This window comes from Centrocercus urophasianus, unplaced genomic scaffold, assembly GCF_019232065.1.
Source record: "Centrocercus urophasianus isolate 14NV4802_14NV808 unplaced genomic scaffold, USGS_Curo_1.0 seq_15, whole genome shotgun sequence".
Lineage (NCBI taxonomy): Eukaryota > Metazoa > Chordata > Aves > Galliformes > Phasianidae > Centrocercus > Centrocercus urophasianus.
The window spans coordinates 5,427,875-5,440,414 of NW_024884697.1; the positions used below are offsets into that span (position 1 = coordinate 5,427,875).

At 41.1% G+C, this 12,540-nt stretch overlaps 1 protein-coding gene across 1 annotated transcript in view; it reads left to right on the forward strand.

The window, feature by feature from the left end:
* CAMK1D (calcium/calmodulin dependent protein kinase ID) overlaps positions 1–12,540 on the forward strand; it is a 219,319-nt gene that overhangs the window by 174,939 nt on the left and 31,840 nt on the right. Inside the window, exon 5 of the mRNA XM_042815362.1 lies at positions 2,973–3,099. Coding sequence (XP_042671296.1) covers positions 2,973–3,099 — 127 coding nt within the window. The remainder of the gene's footprint in view (positions 1–2,972; positions 3,100–12,540) is intronic.

The following is a 12,540-nucleotide window of genomic DNA, read 5'->3' on the forward strand; positions in this document are numbered from 1 at the left end:
CACTGTATGTGAAGATCAGGTTTCAGACCAACTGAAGAACATGAAGGTGCATAAGCCACAGGGTCCAATGAGATCCATCCATTCTGAGAGAACTGGCAGATGAAGTTGCCAAGCCGCTGGCCGTCATATTTGAAAAGTCATGGCAGTTTGGTGAAGTTCCTGCTGACTGGAAAAGTAAAAACATAAGCCCCATTTTCAAGAAGGGGAAAAAAGATCCAGGAAACAGCAGGCCAGTCAGTCTCACTTCTGTGCCTAGCAAGATCATGGAGTAGATCCTCCTGAAAGCCCTACTAAGGCAAATGAAAAATAAAGATGAGGTAATTGGTGTTAACCAATATGGCTTCACCAATGGCAAGTCATACTTGACAAACTTGGTGGCCTTTTATGCTAGAATTACAGTGTCAGTGGATAGAGGAAGAGCAACTGACGCCATCTACTTGGACTTGTGCAAAATATTTGACACTGCTGAGCATGACTTCCTGGTTGCCAAATTGGAGAAAAATGGATTTGACGCATGGACCATTCTCTGTATAAGGAATGGGCTGGATGGTTGCACACAGGAAATTAAAGTCAGTGGCTCAGTTTCCAAGTGATGATGAGCAGCATTCCTCAGGGAATGATGCTGGGGCTGATGTTAGCATCTTTGTAGGTGACAAGGACAGTGGGATCACTTTCATCCACAGCAAGTTTGCAGATGATATGAAGCTGAGTGGTAAAGTTGACTCCTTAGAGGGAAAGGATGGCATCCAGATGGACCTGGAGAGGCTTGAGGGGTGGGTCCATGCCAACGTTGTGAAGTTCAACAGGGCCAAGTGTGAGGTCCTCTACCCAGGGCAATCCCAAGCACAGTTACAGATTGGGTGGAGAATGATTTGAGAGCAGCCCAAACGAGAAGGATTTGGGGGTGTCAGTTAATTAAAGATTCAACATGAGCTAGCAATGTGTGGTGGCAGCCCAGAAGATCAACCGTATCTTAGGTTGGATCATGACAAATTGACCAGTAGGTTGAAGGAGGTGATTCTATCCCTCCACTCTGCCCTGGTGAGAACCCACCTGAAGTATTGCATCTAATTGTGGGGTCCCCAACACAAGAAGGATATCAAGCTGTTGGAGTGGGTCCAGAGGAGGGCCACGAAGATGATCAGAGGGCTGGAGCACCTCTCCTATGAGGACAGGCTGAGAGAGTTGAGATTCTTCAGCCTGGAGAAGAGAAGGCTCCAGGGGGACCTTGTAACAGCCTTGTGGTACCTGAAGGGGGCCTACAGGAATGCTGAAGAGGGACTTTTTAAAAGGGCAGCTAGTGAGAGGACAAGGAGAAATGACTTTAAACTGGAAGAGAGTAGATTTAGACTAGATACCAGGAATAAATTCTTTACTGTGAGGGTGGTGAGACACTGGAACCAGTGAGGTTGTGGATGCCCCCTCTCTGGAAGCATTCAAGGCTAGGCTGGATGGGGCTTTGAGCAACCTAATCTAGAGAGAGATGTCCTTGCCTATAGCAGGGGATTGGAATTAGATGATCTTAAATGTTCCTTCCAATCTAAACCATTCTATGAATGCTATATTATTTTTATTTCAATTAACAGAATTGTCCTTTTTTGCCTCAGTTCCAGTTGATTCACAGCTACAGTTACAGCTTTCCCTTAGTTTGTAAATCCTTTGTGGTTATCATGTCCCATGATGAAGGCATTACTATGTGATATTATGCTGGAACCAGGCAGACACAAAGCACTTTAATGTCCATTTGAGATTAAGCAGGAACCCCAGAGTATGGGAAGGTAATGTCAGCTTCCATTTTTTCTTCATCCATCTCTTTCCCCAGAATAGGAGTTTATGGTGAAGAAGAAAGGAGGACAGATACCAGAGCTGCTGCAGTACAATTGCTTCTCCTTACACATCCAAGCTTGGAAGTGTCCCAGGGAATTTAATGATGTTGCGTGGTCCCATCTGCTTCTCATCATTTCCTGGAAACCCACATCTGAAGCACATAACAGCCTGATAGACAAAATGTGTTGCATGTGGGTAGGCATTTGTACTAGTTTCTAAGGAAGAAGCCCACACTGGATATCCATCACTCTTATAGATGAAGACCTCACAGTCCATGTGGTGCAATGGTTAATTGTTGTTGCTGGGTTGTCAGGGTTCTAGCAGGTACTGGACCTTTTTGCAAAGCCAAATACCATGCATGGGAAGAGACTCTTCACAGCAGATAGCAAGAGCTTTTCTGTAGGGTACTCACAATTTATAGATGGAGGATTTGCAGATTGGCATCTGGGAACTGGTTGAACATTCCAACCTGCTGACTTTGGTGTGAAGGTTCAGGGCTTTGTGGAACAACTCCTGTTTTCTTTCAGAACAAAGAAGTTGCTGTGCTCAGTTCTGCAGCATTTTTCCCTAATCATCTGTAGCTAAAACATCACTGAATAATTCTGTTGATTTTAAAGTCATTTTCTCTGTCACAATGGTTGATTCCCAATGGAGAAGATATAAAAATTCCCTAATGCCTACTGTTTTCCTTTTTCTTTCTTTCTTTCTTTTTTGTTTTTTTTAAATTTAATGCTGTATAACTATGACTAGCACTTCTTAAAAAACAATAATAATAAGGTTATGCTACCTGGATTTAACATATTTACCTGCTTTCAAATGAATACTTGTTTTATCTCTTGGAAACAATGGTATATTGGACATGCCTCCCAAATAAAAGATGAAGCTTAGCTCATATTTGAGGTGCCAATGAGAAATTCACGACTGCAGGTAAGTTACTCAAAGCTCAAGGTGTCAGCTTCTTCCAGTTGCCACCATGGAGGAGTCTGAAGATGTTCTCCATACAGGTTTGTAAGAGCAACTCTTTAAGATTTAGGGGAACAAAATGATGTTAGTGCATGGTATAACAAAGAATTGTATTAAATATAAGCAACGACCAATCTTGTTATTAGGCTGACACATTCAACTTTGCTTGTTCTTCTTTCTAGCCCGAGAACTTGCTTTACTACAGCCAGGATGAAGAGTCAAAAATCATGATCAGTGATTTTGGGTTGTCTAAGATGGAGGGTAAAGGAGATGTGATGTCCACAGCCTGCGGAACTCCTGGCTATGTTGGTAAGTGGTTTGGTTATACTGTTATTTCACTCCTCTCAACTGCAATACAGAAACATGGTGAAAAAGGATATGAGAAAGGGAATAATTCATTTTCTAGTTCCACTACATAGTGCACAGGAGATTTTGCAGGTATTTGTGAGAACCAGAGATTTCAGAAGTTGCTGATGTTGTGTCCTGTGTGCTCTTCTCCCTTGGATCACAATCCTGCAATCCAGCTCAGGGTCTGTGGGATTAGCTTTCATGATTATATTTCTCTGCAAAAGGATTTTTGTCAAATCCTCTGCCTGTAGCTAAATTAGAAGCATGCAAAAAATATACTCAAATGCAAGCACCTAGAATACCAAGACGCTTTACATAATGTAGCATATTACTTTAATCGTAAAGAATAGTGTTTCCTGGAATCCTCTGACAGAAGACAGTGAAATGAAAGAGCTAAGTATATTCAGAAAAGTTCACTAGTGTATTTCAATTACGTTAAGTTACTGACTTGTTTAAGTATTTAAAAACTCTTTAGATCCCTGACCCTTCCTAGGTAGTAGCAAATTGTTACCATCATATCATATATTCCTCAATCATATCATATATTCCTCAATATTTTGTCCATGCTGTAGTGATTGTATCAGATTACTGATTAGAAATGCATTTACCAGTATCCTTCTAAAAAAGTTAAAGCAACAGAATATGAGCAAAATATGGCAGATGATGACAGGATCTGTGAGAAAACACTTTTTGAAATGTTTACTTTGTGCAATGGGACATCCAGCAAGCCAGTATTTCTTGCAAGGCAGATGAGAGGGTAAAACTAATGTCTGGGGTTAACTTGTGGTTAAATCCATGAAACTAAAATGACAGTGTCTTTTCCAAGGATAGACTTTCTGTCTTGTAGGACAGACATTGTTTTCTACCAGTCACAGAGAGGCTTCTTTTGCTTTGCAGCTGCCATCTCACCTCAGATGATATCCTGATATAAGAACCTAAACAGATTACAAGGTTATGTGATCTGGATTTGTCCCAGGAATACCTTTTTCCAGGCATTATCTTCATGATACACGGGCACACTTCATTTTGATAACATCAGGAAAAAGAAAGAAGTGATGACTTTCTTCTCCCATCGAGATGACATCAGATCATAGATGCATGAGTCAAGATGCCTTTCATACAGCCAGAATAACTGTCTTGTGTAATCACTCCAAACTGGAAATCTTTTTCTAAAGCCTTAGCAAGATCGGAGCTTAGACAGCAATTTTCATAATTTTTACTATCAGCTCTTCTGTCTTTAATTAACAATTTTTATTTTGCTCTCAAATGGGCACTGACTAAAATATGTCTGCAAGATACATGTAAGTTGAATGTTAAGTTTGTTGAAGTGCTGATAAAAATGAAGGAGTGCAACCCTGCTCTGGCACTATATGATCTCGTATGGCTTTTCATCCATTTAAGAAAACGTGCTATTTTGGAAAGGAAGCTCTTGAAGCACGTGCAACATGAATTGTCATAGAATCATCATAGAACCCTTTGAGTTGGAAGGAACCCTTAAAGGTCATCTAGTCCAACTTCCCTGCAATGAACAAGTACACCTACAGCTAGATCAGGTTGCTCAGAGACCCATCCAACATGACCTTGAATGTGTCCAGGGACAGGGCATCCACCACTTCTCTGGGCAACCTATGTAAGTGCCTCACTATCCTTATCGTAAAAAACATCCTCCTTATGTCCAATCTAAATCTCCCCTCTTTTACTTTGAAAATATTTCTCCTTGTCCTATCAGAACAAACCCTGCTAAAATCTTCTTTCTGTCCCCTTCCTTCTTATAGCCCTGTTTTAGATATGAAAGGCTGCTCTCAGGTCTCCCTGGAGCCTTCCCTTCTCCAGGCTGAACGGCCCCAGCTCGCTGAGCTTGTCCTCATAAGAGAGGTGTCCCATCTTTTGGATCATTTTGTGACCCTCCTCTGGGAGCACTCCAACAGGTCCACATCTCTCCTGTACTGAGAATGCCGCATCTGGATGCAGTACTTCAAATGAGGTCTCCAGCACAGTGCAGAAAGGCAGAATCTCCTCTCAACCTTCTGGCCACGCTTTTGATGCAGCCCAGGATGCAATTGGCTTTCCAGACTGTTGGGACACGTTGCTGGTTCATGTCCCACTTGCCATCCATCATTACCCCCAAGTCTCTTTCAGCAGGACTGTGCTCAATACTTTTGTCCCCTGGCTTGTATTGATAGTGGGGGTTACTGTCACCAATCTGCAAGAACCTTGCACTTGGGTATGTTGCACCTCATAACGTAAATTGCATAGCTCCACGGTTGCCAAGCAGCATTTAAATCCAGGATTAACTTCTACATTATTTGACAGGAGGAAGTGCTGCTTTGCGATGGGCATCAGAACACATGGATTCTAAGCACGTGCATTAAGACACGGCATTACCTGAGGATTAAGCCTCAGCATTGTCTTAATTCTTAGTCTGGTCTGCAGGGCTCACACATGGGACTTCTCTATTCATTCCCTACCTGGAAAGGAAACCTCTGAGGAGGGACATGGCTCAGTGGGCATGGTGAGGATGGATTGATGGTTGGATTTATGATCATAGAGGTCTTTTCCAACCTTAACAATTCTATGATTTTGCAAGGTTCTCTTGGACCCACTGTTCAAGCCTGACTAGGTCTCTCTGGAAGGCATCCTATCAATTGTTGTACTTGGACAAATGTTTTGGAGCTCTCATTACTCATGATCTGGATACTGGTAGCTACAGAAGTGCCTTCAGGTCCTTTATTACCTTACTGAACACAGGATTTACTCATTGTGGTTGAAGAAGTGGCCACTTATTTCAGAAGTGCTGACAGGAGTTTTCACCTCTCACACAAAGAAAACCTCTTTAAATATTTGTTCTATTCCTTTTTCCTTTTCCACAGGACAGAGCTCCTATTATTGCTACTGTTTGTTTTTTTGTTGTTTCTTTTTTAAATAATTGGCTGTCCAGACAACATTTTCTGGGCAGTGAATGTTTTTGTTGCCATTCCTCGCAGTAACGCTGACAAATGGTCCTCTGTTAGTGTTACACCCAATTACATGTCTTCTGCATACATATTCTTCCATTTGTGTGCACCTAAAAGCTTTCATGCCTTTCAGTCTCACTCCAGTGCCCTCAGTTAATGCAACAGATCTTCCCTCTACTGGCACAACATGAATACGATCAACCTCCACACCTTTATACCAAGTCTTTTTGTTTTTTCTTCCAGCTATTTTAATCAGCTTTGAAATAACGCTCAAGGATTCTCAGCTTACAACTTCATTTCTGACAGTTTTCTTTAAAGATAAATAGAACATCCCATTTTGTAAAATTTAATGAGAAATTAATACTTCTTGTCAGTTTAACTTTGCTTTTATATTTCTGGGAAAAAATAGGCAAATATTACATGCCAAAGGCACCAGGACTCAGTTAAGAAATCTTTAATGTCTACTACTCTTTATACTTCATCTCCTGAAATGGATCCAGTCGGATCCCATTCTGCAAAGTGCTCCACAAGCTTCTGACTTTGTACCAGACTTGATCTTAACTCAGGTTTGCTGTCCCTCATATTTGCAAATATGCAAGGCCTCATGCCATTTCTGCCTAATTTCCACAAATAATATATACTTTCATCTCTCTATGATTCAATTTTTTAGTTAATCAATCTTTTTTAATTTTAGCTCTAAAGAATGATAAGACACCAAATTCCTGTTTATGTGGTTTAGAAGTTCAGCAAATAAAGGAAGGTAAAGTTATAATTTAGCTTCTTCAGAAATATCAGCTTTCTTTCTGAAAAGCAAATTGTTACTTATTGAATTGGTGGATGTCTAAATTGTGCATAGCTAGTAACGCATGAGCACATTGGCTTGGCTTTAAAGGCTCTGCTTTACAGATTAAATTACTGTCAACATTTCAGAGACCTTATTATTTCAGGAGTCTTGTCAAAGATTTTGGCCCTGTGCTGAAAAGATGACTGTCAGAATATTTTCACCCAATTAGATTTAGCTGGAGGTACTTCTATTAAGATACAAATCTGAACGTTAACTTATAGTAGATAAGAAGGTCTGATAATACAGCCTTTTCTAATGAAATGATCTTCCATTTTCTTATCTGCTTTCCACTCTTATCTCCTTCCATTTTCTTAAAGAGAGTTCAGGTGATGAGCTGGGACTAGATACCCAACTTCTAGATAACAACATAAATGAGGTAAAATAAGTTGGCTTGTGCGATTTAACTCTTTGTAAATTAGGTGTGTGGATTGGTTTGCATGGGCCCCAAATGCATGGTCCCACCCATCTTCTAGACTAGAGAAGAAGTAGTGTTTTCCACATTCTTTGAATGATCTATGGGATTATGGGCAAGATCTGTATAAGCCATTAGTGATATGTTGATATAAACGTCACAGATGTGGACTGCTTGGAGACTGTTTATAAAAGCTTGGTTTTGATGGAGGAGGTGTTCAAAACTGCATGGAAATGAGTTGTCGTTGAGGTGTGTCAAGTTGGGCACTCAGTGAGTGACTCTCCAGTCACTCAACAAATTCCTCTGAAGAGATTTTGGCTGCTTGGAAACTAGGTCTTGCTGATTGACTTTCTGTGAGATTTGATCTCTCAAAAGCTTTGGTTACTTCTGCAGATGGGACTTAGACTCACAAGAGGCTTACAAAAACTGGAAAGTTTGAAAAATATGCTGGAAAGTCTGTCTCAGCAATCTGATCTCCATTTGCAGAGACAATGAATTATTAACTGTGTTTGTGGCTGGCTAATATCTTAATCGTACTGAGATTTAAAATTCTTTTTTGGAGCCCAAAGCAACTTCAAGAAAAATTTTGTTGTATTTCCCTGTCTGAAGGATTGGGCTAGACCCTGGTTCTGTGACTGATCTCTGAACAACTCGCATCACTTACTGCTTTTATTCTCTGTAGTGGCTTTAGAAAAGGTCATCTCACACCTTTCAGCTCTGCCAGAAATCCAATAGAAAGCCAGATCTTATCAAAGCCATGTGTTTCTCTTAGCCCTGTGCAAGACTGAAGCACTTAAGTAAACAATAGATTTCCACGTTTACTTTTGACTTAACTTGGTATCCTTTGAGCAAAATGCTTGAAAATAGTCAATAAGCCTTTGGAATACCCTTATTAGCAAAAAGCAACCCCAGGAGTTGTTTAGGCAGTAACATGAGTAATAAAGTAAAAATAAAGCATGGGAATTACTCTGATTAAAGCACAGGCTGGTGACAGTGCAGTCACTCAACTCCAGGAAATGGACTCTGCTAAGTTGTGGATGTAGCTGTGTTACATCCCATGATGGTTACTTACATCTGACTCAGAAACATGACATGGGGACAAGTGGACCAAAAGAAACTAGTGGGGCTACACCAAAACACTGCTGTTCTTACAAAACAGTACTAAACTACAAAGTCTTGGCCAACCAGAACAATCGAAACACTGGAGGACTGTGTGAGAGAGGGAAACAAGTGGTTATCATCCCAGGAGTCAGTGGAAAAGACAGGCTTCTGGCTTGTGATGAAGCTGCTTTGTGTGTCTCAGCCTGTTTGCTCTGTGAAGAAGACATTTTTTATGATGGCAACAGAGATCACACTGCTCTTGCACCATCTTTAGGGAGGTTCTTAGTGCAACCAAGCATCCACTCAGTGGTGTGGAGTTCCTTTCTGACCTTCTCTTGAGGTGGTATCGTCAAGACTCCTAAGCAACAGGTCTAACAGCATTTCCCTTTGGTGTCTCTTACAAACCCTGCCCATTACTAACCTTTCATTCTGAATTCATGAGCATCTTGCACCAGCACAGTTCTTTCACATTTCCCCATCTTTCCTTAAGAAACCTGTCCACATGGCCCTGAGTAGTTACTAGCTGAGCAACTAGTCCTGGGTTTTGCAAGGCTAGTTTGCTGGGACAGCTGAGTTGTTTCCCTGCCCAGTGTAAGTAGGTCCCTGATTGTTTTAACTGTATTCAGATATTTTTATTCCTCCCACATTTACAGCACCCTCCTGACTTGTCAGTCCTATGGGAAGTCATCAGAACCATCACCCTTTGATCAAATGCATCATTCCTTCTGGCGTGCATGGGAAGGCGTGCATACATGGGAAGGCATATAAACCACAGAAAATAGCATTAGACTGAGTTCCTGTGAGACAGCAAAATCTGGTGGGAGTAGTAACGTCATGAGAGTGAAGGAGAACCACTTTTCAGTATGAGACTGGAATGAAGGGCAGGCACCCTCATGACTTCAACGGGCTTAAACTACCAGAGCAATCCGCATCAGCTGAGCTCTTTGCAAGAACATGAATTGCTGGGTTTGGCATCCAGCAGCTGCATTTTTAGGGAGCTTATCGGGAGCTGCGCCCACTGGGGGTAGTGGCACTGTGCTCTGAAAGATTTCCAAATCTTTGTATTCTGAACTCTTTCTTAAACCCTTCATTTGAAATAAGCCCTTCAATTTTTATCTTACTAAAAAAACAAATAAGCACCCTATCTGTAAGTCAGCAGATTATCTGGCCTGGAAGTGAAGCGTCTTCATTATCCAAAGAAAGGTATAACTCACTGAGGACTGGTTTTCTTGTCCTTCCAATTGCTTTGGCTACAAGGTTCAGAAAGAGAGATCTGAATACCTTTTTCTTTCTGCTCAGACTTCTTTTCCTGGCACCAGAAATGGGAGTTTTGACTTTTCCATTCTCCTTGCTGCTGTTTTGCTTCTTCAGTCAACTGTGTTGATCCTTTAACACTGTCAGCTCTTGTTTTTCTTTTGCATTGTTTCCTGCTTTCTCAGGCATTGATCTGTTGTCATTTCTAAGGGTTCCTCTGACTTGTTTTTCAGCTCATTAAATATTACCCTCTTTTTTTGTATATCACAGACAGATGATGCTTAGCTTATGCTTTCATTGCTTGTTTGCTTTTTAGAGCAAAACACAAAAGCAGCCTTTTGGCCATAAAATAGTTATTTAAAGCTCCTGCCTTCCTTCATTAAAGTTTACCAAAGGTGAGGTGATAGATTCATATTTGATTTGGCTTGATCCTGCAGTGTCTTTACCTGCTTCACAGCCACTGTCCATAGCATCAATTGCCTGTTATCAATGTTTTTGCTCTCCTGTAAAGCAGAAAGAAATACTCCAGCACAACTTTGATGTTTAAGAGAGAGAATCTTTATTTAGTTCACATCCCCTCATCTCAGATTTGTTTTCTATTATGTTAATGTGGCATATCTGTATAATGTCAGGACCTCACTTGTATCTGTGGCGTTCAGGAGCAATTTGCATAATATTTCCTTTGGGGAATATGCAGTGTATAATGTTTACCAATCTTGAAAATGGTGCAAACTGGAACTGACAATCAAAGGAAGAAGAGATATGTGAATAGAATTTTGAAAATTTAGAAATGGGAGACATTTAACCACCAAAGCACAGGGGAAAACAAACATCCCTCTTCATCACGCTTTCTCACAAAACTCAGTCACAAGAGATGGGACAAAAAGGAAAACTGAGTCCTACAAAACTTATTGTTGCACAGCTTCATCTCCTTTTGTAGTAAGAACATTTTGTCCTTTGTGCTGATAGGCTACAGCAGTTATTTCAGTGTCCTGGAGGGAGTCAGGGACTTCTCAGGATTTGGGATGCAGGTTTCTGCAAAACACATGTTGCCAGGTCAGGAGAGCTTCATGGTAGGTGCAGAGTGGAGAGAAATATCTTTTGGCATGCCAGTTGATAGGTATTGTAGTATTCACACATGGCAGCATTGAATGACGGTGAACAACATGTAAATAGAAAGAAACACAGAATCATAGAAGGCCTGGGTTGAAAAGGACCACAATGATCATCCAGTTCCAACCCCCTGCTGTGTGCAGGGTCACCAACCACCAGACCAGGCTGCCCAGAGCCACATCCAGCCTGGCCTTGAATGCCTCCAGGGATGGGGCATCCCCAACCTCCTTGGAGAATTTCTTCTTCATGCAGGAGTTCCAGTTTGAATGATGACTCAAAGATTTGGGTTACCTTCACCTCGTGCTGCAGACTAAGGCAAACCCATCCTCAAAAGCTTTCATAATCCCCCTACCAGCTATACCTTGACTTATGTTCCCTTGGACTTTTTTCCTTACTGCAAATGTCTACCCAGTGACTTGACCCATTCTGTCCTTCTGCTACTTTTGGAAATACAACCTGGATGCCCTCTCTCATCTGCTTTGTGCACTGTCTTCCTTTTAGTCTCTTCTTTAAGCTCCCATGCCCAAGCACCAGAAAGACTTTTCAGTTTCTCATTAATGCCTCCTGCTCCATTCCTTCCTGGCACTTTTGACCTTAGTTTTATTGACTTGTCTAGTTTAGGAAGACTGCTCTTAGAAGAGTTCCTCCCAATACACCAAAAGCTTATACAGCAAATAAGTGTGAGGCTTGAGCTTTAATATATTTATGTTCTTCAAAGTTTTCTTCTTTGTTCTATAAATAACTAATTTGTGGCTGGTAAGACTCCTAGCACAGTAAGGTGTAATACCAAAGAATTATTTTTGCTGGTATTTAGCCTCTGCTGCTTTAGGGGTATTTGTTTTGTTTTGTTTTGTTTGGTGTCTTTTTTTTTTTTTTTTTTTTTTTTTTTTTTGGAGCATTTGAACTCTAGAGTATTCAGAGGAAATACTGTGCTTTTGAAGACCCCGTGTGGTGAGTCTGCTTTAGGAATGCCAATCACCAACAAATGGTGATTTGTTACATTATTGTGGACATTTTGCTTTGAAAATGCTTTGAACACACTAAAGCTTCTTTACATGAGAAAGATTAGAGTCATGGGTTTTTAAAAATTGGCTTTATGCATTTTCAACTGAAAGGTCCAAACAGGGAAAGAGTAATAGTTCAGGAACCCAAATAAAAATTAAAAAGTATCTTTTCAGCTTTCAGTGGTTTAAGAGAGGAAAGCAGACTCACAAAGAGTTCCAGTAAATGGCCATACTGTCACTTCTAGTGAAGTTCAAGCTACGGTAGTGGAAAGCAGTACAGAAACAGAGGGGGCTCCATTTCTTTGTGTCCAGTTTCTGCTGCTTTATGTTTCTTACTCTAAGAGGCAGGAGGACAAATGATCCCCACTTACTTTTACACCCAGGAGGCTTCATGAGTCAGCAGGTGGTGGCATGGTGGCAGCTCTCCTTCCTCTCCTGCAGACCTAGCTTATCACTTCCCTGACACTTCATACTTTCTAAGTTGTCTCTTGAAGTCCCTCATTTGGCAGAGTAAGACAGTGGAGCTGCCAGGGTGAAAGGTCACTGCTCCAAAGCTCAGCCTCAAGTGTCCTAAACTTCCTCTGGGAGGCAGCTGATGGCCTTGCTGCACTTAAATTTTTATGTGTTTCTCTGTCTTTGTTTTTCTTTCTTTTTTTGACGGCAGAAAATAGGGAATTTATTCCCCTTCAGGAGTCCTACTTCTTTTTAAGGAGAGCTTCA